Source organism: Pelecanus crispus, chromosome 3, assembly GCF_030463565.1.
Source record: "Pelecanus crispus isolate bPelCri1 chromosome 3, bPelCri1.pri, whole genome shotgun sequence".
NCBI lineage: Eukaryota > Metazoa > Chordata > Aves > Pelecaniformes > Pelecanidae > Pelecanus > Pelecanus crispus.
In genome coordinates, this window is record NC_134645.1 from 52,686,695 (window position 1) to 52,706,327 (window position 19,633).

Consider the following 19,633-nt stretch of genomic DNA (forward strand, 5'->3'; position numbering starts at 1 on the left):
AATGGCTGAAGATGAGAACCAAGAGCACTTGATGTAAAGTCTCTTTACATGGCTACAACAGGGTAAAAATGCTGCAGGGCAGCCAAAAGCCACATCTTGCAGCCTGCAGGCACGTGGTGGTGAGCACTGGAATTGGGCTCAGTTTTAGGTTGTCCTGGCAGTCCTCTAACCGATGTCAGGGGATCTAATGGTCCAAATACTGCAAGGATTGTGCTAAAGAGTAAAATGTATTTTAAATTAAGAGACTAAAGGAATTGCTGTTTTCTTATGTTTGTTGAAGCTTCCCCCAGCATGAAAGTTTGGGATGATATCTGACACAGCGTTGTGGTTTTGCTTCCTGTTTCATGTCCAGGAAGAGCCTTGGTTTCTCTGATTCGTGGTGGCAGATCATGGCAGTAGCCAGGCAGGGTAAGAATGTCCCTGCAGAAGGATTGTCAATAGTTGGTACAAGTATACCTCAGGCCAGAAAGATTAAATGATGGGAGCATCTCACATTGTCTGCTGGAGACTATAGAAAATCCATAGTGAAAAGGGTGGGTCAATCAAAGACTGGCCTGGAAATATCCAGTATAATGCAGTATACATTTTTTGAAAAGTCTATATGGTCCAGCCAATGCTAAAGGAGTCATTGAGGGATATGGGAAGGGAGAATTAGTCTGTCTGAACTCATCTGCATAGCCTTCCTTTACAGTCAGAAGAAAGGGGCACATTAACTAAGTCCTGTTTTAGAGGCCTGCTTTTGTCTGGTACAAGTCAAAGCCTAAAAGGACCCATTTCTCTGTCAGTTGTACAGAAGTTCAGACAGCTACCTCAGACAGACACATATGTTTGGATGAATCCTACTCTGGAAATCCTTCCAGACTTCGGCAGACTATGGATCAGCTTTGGCTGAACTGTTGTTGATCCATTTCTGTATTTGAGCATATTCATATAATTGCTCTTTTTCACATTTATATATGTATATAGTTGTTTTATAAATAATAGTTAAAATTTTAAAAAAATTGTCTGGTGGTATTTAGAAAATTGGCATTACAATTGTATATGTAAAGCTTTTGATTTTTGCAGCTCTGAAGCTGTAATGATAAGCTCATCAGGATCCCAGTCAGCTGAGAACCATCAAACTTAAACACACACGCTTTTGTGATACAAAACCACATTATACATTGGAAATCTCTGCAAAAGGGCAAGACTGGTGCAGTAGTTGACCTCTTTGAAATGAGGAGGTCTTCCAAACAGTGTTGCAAAGGCGTTTCTTTGCATCCAGAAGGATTTTTCTGCATTTTGTTTATTCTCATTCCCAAAATACACATCTTTTGAGAGCAGTGTATATACATAATGTATGCTTCTGCTTCGTACTGTATAACATTGTAGTTGTAAACAATTTTTGCCTTCACAGGAAAGAGGATGTGTGATAATCAGTTAGCAGCTCATTCTTTGGAGATCCACCATGTGAATCTTTGAAGGACATGAACTAAACTAGAGGCTTCTTAGTAGTTCACAAAACCACAAAATGTAATGGGCTTTTTCCTGGGTCAGATTTCCAGTAGACAGCTGAAAATCTGTTTAGATGGGTACTTGTGCATGGTAACAGTCCTTAGGCACTGAAATACGTACTTCTGCAAATAATGACCTGGGTCTTGGCCATGGATGTAATAAAAGTACACAGCTGAAGAGACAAATATGCAGTTCTAGTATCCCGTGTTAAATATTTGTCCATGAAACTGGAGCCCAGTGTGAGATGAGGTATTATCAGGTACTTTGCGTAACGTTTTTTTATCTGTGCAGTTTTTGTATAAGTTAAAGAATTAAAGCCAGCGTCTACATAACTAAGCAGAGCCTGGATCCACAGCATTCATTTGTGTTTTGCCGGCTCAGTTGAGTTATTGGCTAAGGCTGGAGCTCCAGGGCCCTTAGCTAGCCGTGCAGCACAGCCTGGTCCTCATCATGCTCTCTCCCTTTCTTTTGGGAGCAGTTCTGAGGGCTGCTTACCAGCTTCCCCATCGGATTGCTCCAGTACGTACATGCGTGCCTGCACTCTCTCGTCAGCCCAGGTGGATGGCTAGGTTTTTAAATGGGATTGAGCTGCTGCATAAAAGGGACAAAAGTTGCATTTCAAGTTGTTTAATATTACAGTTATGATAGTTTTCAAAGTCAGAACATTTTTCTCCCAGTCTTCTCTCAGTTTATTTCTCTGTTGGCATAGGCACAAACCACAGCTTGTCCTGTAAGTCCAGTGCCCTTTTTGATGCCCCTTTTTCTCTCTGCCCTCCACGTCTTATTCCTCTGTCCATGTTGTTGCTAAATCCTGTCATATTTTCTCTGTAGAATTTCCCTTTTGCAGTCTTCTCTCTGCCTAATTCAGCTCCATCACCCTCTCTCCTTGAGTGCCTTCACTGATGCTCCAAGCTATTAACAGTAGCTTTAAAACTAATTGTATTTGCCTTGATTCCATAATGACCTCACATTAGTCCATTTCCCTATTAATATTCTGCCTGTAGCATGCCACTGAGATAATGAACCTCATTACAACACCTTTTTTCCTAACATAATAACAACAGTATTCTAGTTTGTGAAGTACAAGCTGGTTGAACCCTTAGCTGATGCTTAATTTAATTAATGGGAGGATGCAAGATGTGCTAGCTGGCTAGTATTCCTCTCGGAGAGAAAATGATAATTACCAAACCCTAGAAGTGATTTGTAAACAGCAGACTGCTATTTTTCCTAAACTGACTAATCCAACACTTTAGTAACGTGATTATCTCTTATTACAGCCTTTTGTCCACTCCGCCTCACATTTCAAGATGAAACCTGATATTTTTCCTTTAATATGCATATTAAAGATGATTCAGGTCTTTAAAATCACCATGTAAATGTACCAGGGCTTTGTTACTGTATTTTCTACTTACTGTACTGAGGTGCCATTTACACTGCTACGGTGAGCAGTGTTTTATTTGGATCACTTGTGAAACGGTGAGGAAATGGTTGCAAATATGTTTTGCTTAAGCAGTTTATCTTCCTAGTGCAGATGGAGTTTTTATTTCACACTCAAATGGAGTAGTAAAACATCAGGTACATTTTTTTCTAGTCTGTGTTGCAGCTGAATACAGCAGTAAGGGAACTGGAGCCCTTTAGTAAGTATTTATATTTCTTTAATAGTATCCTGAACAGATAGACCTTTTTGTCTGCCTGCCTTCTTATCTGAGCCTAATATCATAGTATCTGAGCATTTCATAGGCTTTCCAGTGCCCTTATACTCCAGTAACTCCACGAAAAAGGAAGATGGCCTCACTTGCATTTTACAGATGGAAAGCTGGGACACAGGCATATGGGAGCTATCTGTACCCTGTAACAGAAGTGTATGGACAATGGGTTGCCATCACATTAGGACTGTCGTTAGGGCTTCCCCATAAGGGCCGGTGCGCTGCAGCAGCTGCCAGGCAGCTCTGGTGAGCGGGCTGCAGTGGTGGGATGTGGTGGCACCCCTGGGAGTGTCTCTGGTGGGAGCCACCCAAGACCCTCATAGAGAGTTTGCAAGTGGTTCAGGCCAGAGTGCACAGGGCACGTACTGACCAGGGAGCAGGATTTGAGCTGTAGTGGAGGGCGAAAAATGAAAGCCTTTTGTATGAAATGCATATATTTAAAAAAAAAAATGCAGTGATGTATACTGTCCCCTACTATTGCACATAGTCTTCATAACCCTGCTTAGTGGTGACATAGCATCATCTTAAGGAAACAAGAATCCTTAACCTTCTAGGAGTAACAACAATTTCTTCCAGGCACTGGATCCAGACTCACTTGCAGTTAGTTCCGTGGTGAATGAGCAGCAAGTGTTCTTCTTTTGCCTGCTCCCCAGCAGAAACAATCGGTAGTGGACCTTACAACTCTTCTGAGATGTAAAGGCCAAAGGCACACCTGTAAACCACGCCAAGTAGGATGTTGAAGATGTTCCTGCTCTCATTTATGGTAGCTTAGAGCAATATAGCCGAGTTCTTTGTCCTTTAATGGTGTGACTCATTTTGAGACAGTTTCTGTTAAAGTTCACAAATGTACTTGAGTATTTGTAGAGTGCTGCTGTATGAGTAAGGCTGGCAAACTGTTTGTATTTTTTTGTGACCAGATGGTTCTGCTTTTGTTCTGCTTTTTTTAACCCCTTGCTTCAATAGGGTTTTTTATCAGCTCTTTCTACTCACTACTCCACATAAACCTTTGCAGTTTGCACCAGAATTACCACAAAAATTAGAGTTACCCTGGCTAATCATTTGAGTCCAGAGTTGGAAGTTAGACCAAGAATTGGTGTCTCTCTTTACTTCATGTATATCTGCACTTTGAATAGGAAGATGGTTCTCCTCATCCATCTTCACAGTCATTATGTTGTATGTATTTGTCCTAGTCAGGAACTCAGTCTGTAAAGATGCTATAGTCATCAGATAAAGGGCACCAACTAATCTCAATCTGAGCTAAAGGAGAATCCGGCTGTAGGCCACCTGAATTATGTATTACTGGTTACATTTCAGATGTTTTTTCTACCCATTACTGCAGTATGAGATAATTTCACATTTTTTTCTGTGTTAATTCTCACAGTACTCCCACAAGATAATAAAAAGCAACTATCCCTATTTTTTAGGTTGGGGAGGAAGTAGAAATAATGCCTAATTTACCAGAGCTGCAAAATCCTGATAACTGGATTACTCCCAGCACCTTAGAGTATTTTTTTAAGTGCCCAGATGTTTCAAGTATCTAAGTTCTTTGGAAAAATATTTAATTTCAATAGAAGTTCTGTTAACATTTCCAGGGTATCTGCAAATGTCTCTCTTGTAATGCCATTAAAGATCCGGTCACAATACTACTCTATTTAAGTGTTTTTTGAAATTTTACAGTAAACTTGAATTCACCTCATGCAACTGCAGAAGTCCCCATCCTAGCAAGTTATCTAAGGCTTTCTTCATAGTCAGAAGAGAGGAATGTGCACTTTTGGGATGTGGCTTCATCTGATCTCTTTTAACTATGAAGTGCCTGCTTCCCTCTATTGACTGCAAAGTAAGGCTAGACAATTAGTTCAAAATATTGTCTCCTGTACTAGAAATGTGTTTAGCTGAGTCCAACCCTAAGTGATTCATCAAAGATACATAGGAAATCTGGTAGCACAAAAGATTGAACCCAAATCTCCCAAATACTCAAATGTCCAACTCACGTGCTTCAACAGTTTATCCAGTAGATTGTATCTGCTGCTTTTGCTCTCTGTGATTCCTCTTTTCACATTTAGTTTGTTTCATTTCAGCTGAACCTCAACCATAGAAACATGCATCAAGAAGAAGAAAAAAAAATAAAGTAGGATAAAAAGTTAGAGCTGGAGAGGCATGCTAAAGAGTGTAATAAGTTTTCTCTTTGCAAAAAGGTCTGCTGGATTTAATTGGGACTGATAGTGTTGCACTCCACAGAAATTGCTCTAAGGTTTTGGTTTTCCACTAGGTTTTGACATGCTTGGTGGAATTCCATATGCAAGATAACACTTTCTATTTGCATTTGTGAAAGGTCTGGGAAAGAAATCCCAACCTCTCTAAAGACTATTGTGTATTATTTAACTCTATACGACCTTTTGAGACGGAAGGTGACATTATGCTTGAAGGCCAAATACAGACCTAGCACAACATCCAGTGAATTCACTGAGAGTTCCACTTACTTCTCTAAGGGCTCAGTAAGTCCAATCCAGTGTTGCTAAAGCAAATGTTAATTTGACAGTAGAGGACAAAACAACCAGACCCATTTACAGTATTATTGCTCAGTTTACATCTATCCAGACCACTAGAGAAGCCAGAACTTGGATTACAAACCATTTAAAATGGAAGATTTCTTTTTTAAATTTTACTCCAGCTGCTGGAGACTGGCTTGGGAAGAGGCTAACGCTCCTATACATTTTTTTTTTTAAATGTGGATATTTGTCCTCAAAGAACTGAACATAGGCCAGCAATTCATTTCCTGCACAAGGCAGCATTTGAATAGCTTATTATGTCTTGACAAAAATTACTCTCCTATGGGTTGAACCAGATTAAAACCTGTGAAGCAGAGGTGGAAACCTGACCTCATCTCTATCAGACATATCCTGTCCTAACTATTCCCATATCAGAGTTTTAAACGTGCTTTCCTAATGAACTGTATTATTTTGGAATGTTGTGTTGTATGTGATACTTGAAAGTTAAACAGTTGTGATTTGTGTTTATATTAGGTGGTGACCTGCCAAATGGCAAGACTGGTAACAAAATAAAATCTGTATCTTGAGCATATGCTATGGACGAATAATGATTCTCTCAAACAACAATAAATTCTCCTTAGAGTTGCAATTATTTCTTATTTCCTCTTGCCATGTTTTCATTTATTTCTTCACTGACCTCAGTCCCTAAAACATGAAAGCCCAACATATCTGAAGACTGGAGAACTTGCACACCAAAACTGCACATATTTTTATTGGAAAATTAAGCTTACCATTCTTTACAGCCATGCCTGCATGGCAGCCTTGATCCTGTGCTAGTGGGGAGATGGTCAGGCAAGGAATAAAAATAAGAATCCTGTCCTACAGATTTGGCAAAGCAATAATCATCTTACATTAGCACCATAACTTTTTCCCATGTGATATGGTTGCATAAAATTGTCTATTGCTAAAAGTAGCTGATTCTGGAATGACCCCTTCTCCAGATGTTTCAGAACATTTCAGGAAGTCTTGGTGAGGAAAGGTTTTGCATGTGGTTGAAATATATTGAGCATAATTAAGGTGGTCTCTGGATTTGAGCATGACCTTAGCTCTGCTCCTTCAGAAACCTGTTGGGGAGGAGCCAGACAAGGCTCCAAAAGGGGTGAATCCTCTCAGTTTTCTAGGAAGTATTCTTTCCATAATGTTTGCTGAGAGGCGGTGGAGCAGGCAGGATAAGAGGCTGTACAGCGGGAGAGAAAAGAGCTACGCTCCAGGAAGGCCTGCCCTTTTGCATGACTTTTTGTACCCCATTCCTAGGTCTGTACCCCTACGCTTCTCGATCCTACTCAGACACATGACAGTGAGATAGGAAGTATTGTTGTAGTTAGAAGAGTTTTCTGTGGCTGCTCTCCAGCAGCCACCGAGCATTAGCACATCTCTTTCTCCAAGATCGGCATGAGGAAATCTTGGAAGTGAGCTGAGATCAGTGCTACAGGGAGCAGCTGCCTCCGGGACACACCAAAACAGATGTGTCTGTGCCATCCACAGTCACAGGGCAAGAACAGAGGTTCTGTTCTCCTATGTCCCAAAGGAAAAGAGATCAAAGTGGCCTTTGCATTCAAATACTGGGCTACTTGTGTGTCCAAAACGTCTGCCAGCTTGGGGAAAGCCTTTAAGTGAATAATGCAGAATAGAATCAGGCCCTGAATAGGTCTTTCTTGTATCAGCACAGAGAAGCTCTCTTCATTCCTCTTTCATCATGTATTCCAGTTCATTGCCCTCTCTCCCCTAGTCTTTGCTGCTCAACTGTATGCTTTCTTCAAGTTGCCGAGAACATCCATCTCTACTTTTGTCACAGGAAGATGCTTTTTGTGCAAACATAAATATTTAGAGAAGTTTACAAAAGATTAAGCTTGGTCAAGTCAAGCATTCCTGCTAATGCAGTGTCGGGACAAGTCAGCAGGGAGCAAGAGCCTGGGCTGCTGTGCACAGCTGTTGCAAGACCAAACTGTGGAACATTCATTTTTGATTCCACCAACTTCACTGATCAAAACCATTTTGGAAGTTGGCTCGTGATTTCTTCCAGAGTGAAATCCTCTCCATCAAAACAGCTTCTTCAGTGTGCAGGCTTTATCTCTATTGTGAATCGCTTGCCTCAATTTTATTGTTGTTATGCAAATTCCTAATGCAGATAGGATGCACTTGCTGGACCAGTGAAAAAGATCCATGTTAGAGAAGTCCCTAAGATGCAACTCAGAGCAAATATATTTGGGACATCTGCCCACAATGCTTGTGCTCTGATTTTTTGGGTTCACTCCGATCATCAGTACCTGAGAAAAATTATGCCACATTCCATCTTAGTTTAACACAGGGAAACTTCAAAAGACATAAATGATAGGGGGAAATCCCAAGTAAGAAAGAATATTAAAAGGGAACTGTAAAACTATTGGGTTTTTTTTTCCCCTCTAGTAAGATAAAGCAAACAAACAGAAGTCATTCCAGAATTCATGCAGCAAAATTAAGTAATAAGAATATAGAAATACATGCAAGAGAAATGGATGCATGTGTGCAAACACATCAGCGTATATCTCTTTTAAGGGGCTGTGTCCATCTTCAGTCTCAAGTACTGACAATTTGGCTTTTCACTCCAGTGGGAAGTGGATTTGTCATACTAGCTAAAATACTACCTACCTCTTAGACAGCTCACAAGTAATGCCACTGTAGTGATGATCAGTGAAAAAATTGCTGCCTGGCATGCTTTTCTTCAGTGCTGCTTTGCTGCTCCTTTCTAGTGAGGAGACCACAGGAAATCCACAGGAAATCCTACCTTCCTAGAAAAATATCCTGCTTCCTCCTAAGGACCTGTGGAGCAGGCAGCTCGACATGACTGTGGGCATTTCTGAGCTAGGCAAATTGAAAGAGAATAAGCTTTCATAGGAAGTGGCCCAAGCCTCATTGTTTGAGACACTGAGAACCACAGCAGACAAAAAACAGCTGGCCTGATCAAGTGTCGATGATATTTTGGGCACGAGTGTTGGACTAGACAACCCCCAGAAGCCCCTTCTAACCAACGTTTTTATATATCTATGAAGTCACATAATCTAACAGGGTTTTTTCATCTTTAAAATCCATGTTTCTCTGATGAACGCTGCCAGGCCTTGTATTTGGCCCCATTCTTTTTAAACAATGTTTTTCTGAGATTTTAATTAAAAATGCATGTAATTAAAGTGTTGTTTTTATTGCAAGTTATGAATTAATTATGCTATTCTCTGGGAATGCTACAATTTTTTAAGCATTCTTCCAGCAAGCTGAATTATCATCACTTTAATACTTCCAATATATTCCTGTAACTGAACACACTTCATGAACCTAAAGAGGTTATTTTAAATTTAATAATACAACGAGAAATATGCTTAAGGTTGTAGGCCTGCGACTTTGATGACTAATATGAATGGATAAACTGAAAATCACTCATCATTTAAACTTGCAAATGTAGCTGAAATTACTGCATGGTTCAGCCTGCAATACAATCTAACTGAATTAAAAAGTGTTCTACTGTTCCCTTAAGGTGGCAGATCTCCTCACAGTTTTTGAGACCGAGGTGTCAGCTTAAAGGAGAAGTAAATCTGAGGAAGATACCTGCTGTACATAAAATTGGGGTTAGTCTCTTTTTTGCAGAGCTTTGCCTCCTGAATATATTGCAAAATTTGGATCCACCTCCTGCTTCACCTGGTTCCAACACATGGTCCTTGCTGTGCTGTGCTTCTGTGCAAAACGGAGATGGGCAAAATCGTGAAGTGGTGACTGGGTGCCCTCAGGCTGCACTGACTTGAGAAAATGTCATGCAGTTTCTTCATCATATGATAGTTGTCAGGGGGGCATCCACACACAGAGACTGGCCTGCAGAAGCCAATCCTCCCAAACTCTGCCTGTGCTCCATGGAGAGCAAACTGCCCAGCATCCAAGGTCTGGTGTGGAGAGTAAGGGGTGATTCAGGGCAGGAGCCTGACTCCCTGGGGAGTCACTTTTAGCCTTGGTGAGTAACTGCTGAATGAGGTGGGTGGGGAGCCCTGCAGTCCAGATACTACACCTAGGCTGTAGTGTGGAAGGGTGGGCTAAGCTCGAAATAAAGTTCTTACCAGGGTGCGAGTCTCTCAGCTGCAGGCAGTTTATATAAAGATGCATGTCCCTCAGGATGAAAACTCATCGCTTCAGAACTTGGTGGAGCCTTTGATAACAGCATGAAGGTTATTCCTGGTTTCCTCAGGAAACAGTTAATGCAGTGTATCAAATTTGTATCAGTTTACTATTGTTTCTGTCACAGAAAAAATTGAAAAAATGAATGTTTTTAATATCAGAAAGATACTCTGCCTCCCACAGCAACTGAAGCCAGAAGGACAAGATTCTGGCAGTTATGTACTTAGAAAACCCTTAAATCTCTCTGTGAAAACTGGTCATTGGTTTCAAGCATTTCCTTTCAGGCAAACCTTAAACTAGAGGAAATAGGATCAGAAAAACAAGCTGCTGTCAGATGATGATTATTTTCCATGATTCTGGTAGCATGCACAAAGTAGAGGAAGCTTTCCAAACCAGTAAGAGGATATAGTCCCTGTTCCAAAGCACATGAGTGTAAAGAGGCAGGGTAGGGAAGAGGAGGGATGGAGCCACAGTATAGAGAGCAATCTGGGTAATGCTAGCCATGCATCAGATGAATTACAGCTGGTCGAAAGTGATAGCAATTTTTCTGGAGCAGAAGGGAATCAAATTTATTCTTGTTTAGTAAATGTATGTGGTTTGGCCAAATGTTTCTGTGAATGCATTTTCATTTTAGGACATTATTTCTATTTGCAGTACATTAATTTTTAAGAATTGGAAACAAATATTATACTTCCAGGTTTTATCAAGATTTTTTTTTGGGGGAAAAAGGACAATTGCAGGAAAAATCCATTTAAAAATATTGTTTATGAGATTCCAATTATTTCTGTTGGGTGCAAAAATATTCAAATGTATTCCTGAGTAAGAAATTCCCTTAGTCCTGGGAGATGCAACAAAAAGGTTTTGTACTCAAAAATCCACATTTTATTTGTAAAGAAGTTAGAACAAGTAGTTTGAATAGAAAAAAAAAGCTCAAATTTAGATGTACAAAACACTACAGAAATAAAAAGGCTTGTAAATATTATCTTCCCTCACCATTATGTCCTTGAAGAGCAGGTCCTTTCTTCCAGGTTTCTTTTCAGCCCAATGACTTTCTGAGTTGCTGCAAACTCTGTGCAGTCCCTCTGGGTTTCACATGACCCAGTCGCTCTCTTTTCAGAGAAACATGCCATAACAACATAAAACAGACAAGTAAACCAAATGCCATACATCACAGCTTGTGAGATAAAAATCCTCGTTCAACTGGTGTCTTTGAAGAATGTGCAATGGAAATAGTTTAACAAAAGAACCTGGAAAATCCAAAGTGTTTAAAGCTAATTCCTGCAAGCAAAGAAGTGTGTGTCATTCTTCCTTCCATCACCACCCCGTTTTCACATCTCAATCATGAATTTGTTTTCTGTTTCGAAGGTTGCCAGTAGTAACTTTCCGTTCTTTGAGGTAAATAGGGAGAGCCACTTTTAGCAATGCCTTTTCTTTATTGCCTCTTCATAAGAATTTTTGCTTAAGACTAAGGGGGCTTTTTAAGATTGATTTAAATGATACTTTGAGGGAGAACGGAGGGAAGTGCGCTGCAGCCTCTATAGTACAGATCTGAGTACCTGCCACTCTGCTAGCAAGGTCTGTGATGGGCACACCAAGCTCTGCAGTGTATTTCTGTGTTTCAGCTTGCATATTCTGTCTTTACCTAGTCATATCCTGAGGCTCAATAAACAGAAGCAGCAAGGCTGGATGTCCTGACATTACCCTCCTCAGCCAGTAACAGGCACATGGAATATTTGGGCAAGCATTTGTTTCTGTTTTCAAAGTTTCATATATGATTGTAGCATCACAGAAGATGAGATTTTAATAAATAGTATGCTTCCTTAGGATAACAGCTCTGATTTGGGGATTTTGTTTTTTGTTGTTTCCTTTGCAGGAAGAAGGTATCGTGAAGGAAATAGACATCAGTCATCATGTGAAGGAAGGTTTTGAAAAAGCAGATCCTTCTCAGTTTGAACTGCTGAAAGTGTTAGGACAAGGTTCATATGGAAAGGTAATTTTTAATGCCATCTAATCACCGACAGCAACATTGAAAATGTCATGTCTCTTCTCTGAGTTCATTTACACTGGTAAGATAGTCCCTATATAAATTAGATTGTAAAGGCAGATAAGCAAGCCCAATCCCCTTCTTATCTTTATTTTAATAACACTTTTGTCCTTTAGCTGGTTTCATGTATATAAAACAATTTAGGAAACAGTGCTTATGGCTCTGGACCTGGACTAATGAGCACAAGTGAGCATCAGTAAGCATCACTGTTTATAAAATTAGACACCCCCTCCCTCTTTCTGACACACCCACCAGGGAGGTGAGTGTGCCACTGCTGCTTAGTTGGAGGATGTAAACAGGAACATTCAAAGGCTGAAACAAGTCAGCTGCCCAATTCCCACTGAGGCCAAATGGGATCTCAAGCACATTTCAAAGTCCCAGGCTGCTTTTTAGCTTACACTCAGAGGCTTGTATGCTTTGCTGAGAGGATCCTGGAGTCAAACCCCAGTGCTGAAGAGAGCAGTCGTGGTGGTAAGACCATGGGGGGAAAAAAACCTACCTGTATGACTACAAGCTAATTTGTGGAGACACAACATTTTTATCCTAAGTCCAAGGCTTTTCTTAACCCCAAAGACAATTCTTCTTCAGCAGGATGTGTCAGATGGAAATGAGAACAGGAAGGAAAGATGGAGACGAAAGAGGGAGGGGTCAGTTAGGTTTTAAAGTCTTTCCATGGTTTAAATAAATAAGACTTTGAAACCTGTGGAACGGTGAGCTTAATTTAAACCAGGCATGGAAGTCCTTTTCATTTTAAGTATATTATTTTGTAGAGTTTTAAAAAAATATCTCTCATCTTTCAATTCAATCATGGATCATTCTGGCTAACTTGAAGAACTGACTTATACCTAAAAGTTGCTGAGATACCCAGCACAAAGCTGAGCACCCTGACAATCAATCAGGGCCTTTAGTTTTATTCCTGGAAGAAACTATATTGAGAGCATTTATCAGCTTCCTGACTATTCCAGAATTATATTAATAAGCAAGTGTTTTAACAGTTTCCTGAGATGAGAGATATCAGGAAAATTAGCATTCACTACCGAGTTTTGATCTAGAGAATTTCTTGAGAGCACAGTAATGATATTTGAGTTCTAAATATTAAAGAAATGTGAAAAGTCAAACAACTCAAAATTAGATTTACTGTATGACTCAATACAAGAAGGAGAAGAACAAGAGAAGAAAATCTCTTTTGCAAAAGTACGAGAGGCAGAATGACCAGTTTTCAGATTCAGGCAGTAAAGAGTTTAGAAATGGTTCACTGGCTATCTTAGATTGTACTGGTGTATTTCATTATTAACTGTCTGAGTTGGCCTTCTAGCTTTAGGCATTTTATAAGCAAAATGCCTGGTCTCTGCCACCACTTCCCAAAAGGAGATCTGATTTCTGGGACATGCTCCACCCAATTCACTGGGCGATCAGAGTGCGAGTGTGGACATCATAGCTGTTTGGAGCTGTGTGTGATTACAAATCGCTTTCTGTATCTTATGTGAAACAGGTCAGTAAACTCCCTTGAGAAGCAAAGAGACAAGGGAGGGAAGTCTTCTCTGTGTTTCTTATGTGGTCTCCAACCACCTAAATTTTCATCACCTTGGTATTTGAGCTAATGGTTCAAATCCATAAGTCTCTGGGGACGCAGACTGGTTGTTTTTCAAGTTGTTCACCCGAGACCTAAATAATTTCTTGCAGGATGAGAGAAGATGCCTTTGATGTTGGAGGGAGTGCTCTCACGCTCTTGAAAGTCACAGCACTTGCTTAGCTTTCTAGGTTGGGATGTGGGTGATATACCCATTGCTCTAGCTAGGGGAGTTTTGCTAGTTCAGGTATTAATAACCTGAGGTGTTTGCATGCATATCAAACTAGAAAATCAAAAGTCATGCTCAGTCACATGCCTGTGCTATTCTGGCAAACTAGTATAGTATGGCTAATATAAGCAGTCAAGTAAGCACTGCAGGACTACTTGGTTTCAAGAACAATGTGACTTTACCTTTAAGAATAATCAGAAGGATGACATCATTTTGCAATACAATGCATTTTCATTTGTTCTGTTTCCTTTTTGGTTTGATGATTATTTTGATGTCCTCTGAAACTGCACACACTGTTCTTGACTCATCTGTTTTGGAGGGAATGCAGACAAGTGCCCTATCACATGCTACAGGGAACAGCTGTCTAGTGGCTAGTAACGTAAATTGATAATTTTCCTTATTACAGCAATATGGGTATTACAAGCTTAGCAAGATTACATGGCAGATAAGATATTTCTAGAACTGCAGCCTAATATTTCTGCAGATGCAGCATGCTGTGCTGTTCTGTGTGCAGTACAGCTTAAAATCATTATTTTAAGGGTTTGGGGTTTTGTTTTTTTGGATAAAGATTCCATAATCATTTTACAGAATAATAATACAGCTGAAAATCTAGTGTTTGGGCAAGCTTGCTTTTGACTTTCTCCTCCTTTTCAGTGTAATGCAAAAATTAAATCTTTTACTTGGTCTGGATAGAAAAATATCCCAACATTTCTCTATCTAGCCGAACTTCCAAATGAATTGATTTCCTGTTAATGCTGGAGCAGATGAGCTTAATTTATCATGAATGTTAATGAAAAACACTTCAGAAAGTCTCATGTGTTCCTGTTGCATCCAGATTTCATCACTTGTTCCTACAGTTGTGAGTACCAGAGGTATTTGTATGTTCATCGAACTAGGAAACAGGAGATGGGAACAAGCAACGTGTGCCCAAGCTCAGCTAGTTAGGGCAGCTCAGCTGAGGAACTGTGCATATCTCATATGCACAGGAAACATCTTGAGAAGGAAAGTCTCACCAAAAAACTGTCAGATTGTATTGTAGAAGTGTTGTAGCTGTGATGTTGTACAGATGTAAGAGCGCTGGTTAAGGCGTTCAGAGAGAATTTAGCTTTTTTCTTTTTTTTTTTCCCCTGAGCTTCTCTAGCTGGTTGTTAAAAGTTGTTCTCTCTCCCCGCAAACCTTTCCTCAAAGGGTGTTTCAGAAAATCATAATCTGCTTACAGATATTATTTTTTGCTGGAGGAAGAGTCTTTCAACTTGCAAATAATGTGCTAGAAACAGACTTCCTCCGTTCTTTTTTTGGCTTTTTATATTTTGGGTGGAGGCAGTTAAGAAAGCTGCATGGTTCCTGAACAGGCAAAGAATAAAATAATTGCCACAGATATTTGTAATCCAACTAGATGTTCATTAGTTACATAATTTCAGCTAGCGTTTGATAATTTATATTGTTATAACTATGTACATGGCCTTCTATTTCTTTTTGTATTTGGCTTTACTTCCTGCTTCTGTCCAGTAACGAAAGTGCTGAAATAAAAGAGAGACACTGTTGCCTGGTATTTCTGACCTCAGCAGACAGAGTGAGTCCTAGGAATCAGCTAAAAGCTTTCTTTATTTTCAATTATTAAAACATTGAAAGTCTTATAAAGACCAAACTAAACTACTGATTCCTTTGTTCACTCCCCCTCCAGTGAGATGCACTCAGGGGCAGGTAAGAAATAGTTGCATGGAGTAAAACAAAAAATATCAGAAATTTAGCTACAATTTTATTTTCTTTCATTGACAAATTTACACTGTCAGAAGATGTAACATAGGTAACTGTAACAGGGAAAACTGTCTTTATTATAATAACAACCTATTTGTTAATTAAAATAGTCCTACTTTTTGTTAAGTATGCACAACCAGATTTTCAGCTGTATGAACTTTTTGCTTCAGTTGCATATTAGGCTAGTCACCATTCATGACTTACAGCATAAATTAAACCAAATTGGTTTTTCTCCTTAATTTAATTGATGGCAATAATTTTAAGGCACTGCACATTCCTAAGCACAAATGCAGCATAACTTTTTTCCGTGTAAAGCAGGTCAGAATATGAAGAGTTGTGCACACACTGATTATGACTAATTACCCATCTTTAATTGAATGTGTAAGTTAATCAATAACATTAAACGTATTTTCTTTGTGAGGGAGTAAAGGCTTAAAAATGAAGCTTTCCAGAGCTAGCTCAACCAATTGCAGGTGAAATAGATACAAAGTACTTTCAGCTAATACTTTTTGTTAGAATTCCTGAATCTATTCCTCTGTCAAATGCAGCAAGGCTTGTAACTGGAAGTTCAGTACTCATCTACACAAGACGTCTGCTTTTTACAGGTATTTCTAGTGAGGAAGATCAAAGGATCTGATGCGGGTCAGCTTTATGCCATGAAGGTACTTAAGAAGGCAACTCTTAAAGGTAAGGATTGGGACAGTGGCTTCAGTCTCTATTTCCATGCTAGTTTGTCATTTACTTGGCTTGTCGTTTTTTGCATTGCTGCTGTCTTATGGTATATGAGAGTAAACAAATATGTTTCTGCCACCCTCCAAAATTCTGCCTCACTGTAGTGAATGTTCTAAAAAAGGGTACACAAAAAAATGTTACCCTATATACACTGTGGGAGCAAGAAAATGGGGCTTCAAAGTTTTCTAGCTAAATGCTTTCTTCACTTTCCTCATGTTATTTATAGGACCTCTATTGGGCATATATTACTTTGTATCGCAGTGGCAGTATCTGTTTGTTGCTGAAATAAACTGGAATAAGTATTTTTTGATACGGATATTGCTGAAGTAAAATATGACTCCTACTGGGCGGAAAGGCCTTCCAGCTGATGCTTCTCACTATATGCCTGAAAATTCATGGGGGCATGTTTTCAAGTGTGACGAGTCATTCTAAGGTTGTTGCGATCATGCTGTTTCCTAGCTCAGGACCAGTTGGCACATGGTCTCCAGAAGGCCGGGGCCAAATGACATAAGTTTGAAGCTGGTCATCCTCTTCTGGGGCCATTGGCTGCTACAGCCTCACTCAGACCAAAAAGAAATTTCTAGTAAAGCACAGGAGTGAAAAGCAAACAGAGTAAGTTCAGTCTCAGCTGAAGTCCTTACTGTTTGTTCCTCCACAGAGTTAGGAAGATCCAGTTGTCTTCTTGTTTCCCTGACCTAGCACTGCGCTCTGTTTTTTCCCCTCAAAAGCCTTGACCCTTTTTGCAGATAAGGTGGACAGCATTCATTTTGCCCAGAGCAGCTTTGGCTCTTTCTTGGACAATGTGGGTTTACACAATGCAGTATACTGCCTAAATTTCTGTCCTAATGTGAAGAGAGATAATTTTGAGATAGTTCTGATGACTTAAAAATCCAAATTGCTTTAGCATGCCTCAGTTTGGGGAACCAAAAGAAGAATGAAGCTATCAGTAATTGCAAGGTAGAGTTAGAGCAGTTAGGCAGACACAGCACCTCTTCTGAGTACTAGTCAAAATGGGGAAGTGGCAAACCAGATATTTACACAGCCCATTCCCCTAAGAAAGCCTTTTCAAAGAAACGTTAGTTTGAAGCAATGCTGACGTGCTGAGCTTTTTGTTTGGAATCTAGATGGGAAAGTTTGTTCTGGCAGGACAGCACGATGTAAATAGCCACTTAAATAGTACTGGGTGTAATACATAAAAAGTGAAAGGTCAGGCCTGTGTACACAATACATATAATAGAGTGATTCTCTGACTTCTCGGCCAAGAGCAGGACCCTGAAGTGCCTGAACTGAGCTGAACTCAACTCTCAGAGCCTTCCCCACTGGGGAAAGCCTTCTCCTGCCAGGCACAGCATCTGAGGAAGGACTGTGTGATGCCTCTGATGTCAACACGTACCAGAGACTTATTTCTGTTTCTTTTTGACAACCCAGAACTTTTCACCCAAGGTGAAAATTAGGTATTCCCTCATTTTCTGGATAACTCTGAGGTGTGTTGAGCAGAAAGAGCTTTGGAGAGGGGGAGGGTTTCTTCTGCATCCCCAAACACGTTTGTTACTTAATATTTGATAGCTAAATCTGTAATGTTAGATTGTACTGGGAGAAAAAAAATCTGTATTATGGCAGTATTTTAGGAAATATCAAAATTTAGGTGGTGATTTTAAACTACCCAAAGTATTCCACCAAATTTCTGTTCCATCAAGGACAGGCATCTCTGTGTTTACAATTCCTCCATTCATTATACCACAGAACCACTGCTTCTCACCTCCCCTGGCCATTGCAGCAGGCTATTTATTGTTTTCTCAAGCATGGGTCACAAGATCCAGAAGTTGAGGATGCTTTGTGATTTTGCTGGATTGCGTTTTCTCTCCCATTCAGACTACTTAACGCTTCTGACTGGTACCTCTGGATTTCCCATTAATCTGAAGATGACTAGCACATCGGTAGGAACTAATTTGTCCACACTAGTTTCTACAAATAAGTTAAACTTGACAGCTATTTAACTCAAAGTACAAAAATGAAGGCAAAATCCCATTGGCACAGGGCAAGTGAGAAGAGCAACAATGATGATTGTTGTCAGTGAGCTTCCATGTAACTTTTGGCACAGAGATAATATTTCTGACAGCTTAATTTCATCTTTTAAGTGAGAGTGCTGAATTGTTGCTGCCTACCTACACTCAAATAGGCTGGAAGTCATTCCAATGTGAAGTATTTATTACCATGTCAAGTAATGGGAGCAAAGCCGTAAGTACTTGTTAGCACTGCATTCAGTATTTACTGACAAAACACATGTTATGAGACAAATTTCTGAATGATTTTGCTTCCTAACCTGTACTGCACAGTACAGCATGGAGCAGGAAAGTCAAAGCTCTTTGTGCCAGTGCCATTGACATGGCTACACCATCCTAAATATCACAGCCATTATTTTCTTTAGCAAAACAAATTTGCAAGACACAGAAAATGGGGAAATGAGAAAGAAAAGAAAAGAGGAGGGAGTAGCAAAACTGTTTTTTTCTTTTCTGGATTAGTCTGAAGAATTAAAACCCAGCTAAATAAAAATGTGAGGAAGTTAAATGTCTTCAGGAGTGATGGGTTAAAACTAGCTTTGTATCTTGCTCTGAAGAACAACCATAGTGGGTCCTGCCAAAGGGTTTCCTATCCCAGGAGACTGACTCTGCCATGGATGGCTGGTAACGTTTAGGAAGAAGCAGAAGTAAAAAACGGTGCTTCCTCCAGTGAATCTGCTGCCTCCTGCCTCTTTCCGGGGTAGTTGTCCCTTGTTAGCATGATCCCAACTTCACCAGCAGCAAAGGGCAGTATAAGAAGGGTACAGCAATAAGCAGCAGCACTCTTCAAGCATTTACAGCTCAAAAAAAGTTGTTTGATACAAAAGAGGCTTTGTAGATCAATTACATTTGTAGATTTAACCTTGAAAAAGATCTGCTAAACAGCAGAACTGCTCCTGCTGTGAAGGAAGAATTACCCTCCAAAATATTCCGGTTTAGATTGTAAAAGTTTGCAGAGGCACATGCTTTACACACAAACATGTGTGAAAATGAAATTAATCTTTACCTCATGAAGGCTTATATTAAATGTAGAGTATATCTGAATAAGCGTCTGTATAAGCATCTGTAACAGCACAGATCCCTGAAACTGAGAAAGCCACTGCTCCTCTCAGTTGTAAATGAGAGCATCACACACAAGTTTCTTTCCTTCATGCCTCATTTCCTTTTGCAGGAGCTTGTGGGTGGGTATCTGGTTTTTAAAGCAGAGAACTTCCTGAATAAACTAGCTAAGCATTTAATTCTAATTATTAATTTTAGGAAAACCTTGTCCCAAATGTTTGAGAATATTATGTCTGTTAGGTGCCAGATGGCAAATATGTCAGATTCAAGGCTGCATGTATGTATAACTCTAACTCAT

General features: G+C 39.8%; 1 protein-coding gene across 2 annotated transcripts in view; it reads left to right on the top strand.

The window, feature by feature from the left end:
* Nucleotides 1-19,633, top strand: part of RPS6KA2 (ribosomal protein S6 kinase A2) — a 320,987-nt gene that overhangs the window by 202,408 nt on the left and 98,946 nt on the right. For both annotated transcript variants that reach the window (XM_075706741.1, XM_075706742.1), the window contains 2 exons: nt 11,757-11,873; nt 16,090-16,171. In XM_075706741.1, coding sequence (XP_075562856.1) covers nt 11,757-11,873; nt 16,090-16,171 — 199 coding nt within the window. The remainder of the gene's footprint in view (nt 1-11,756; nt 11,874-16,089; nt 16,172-19,633) is intronic.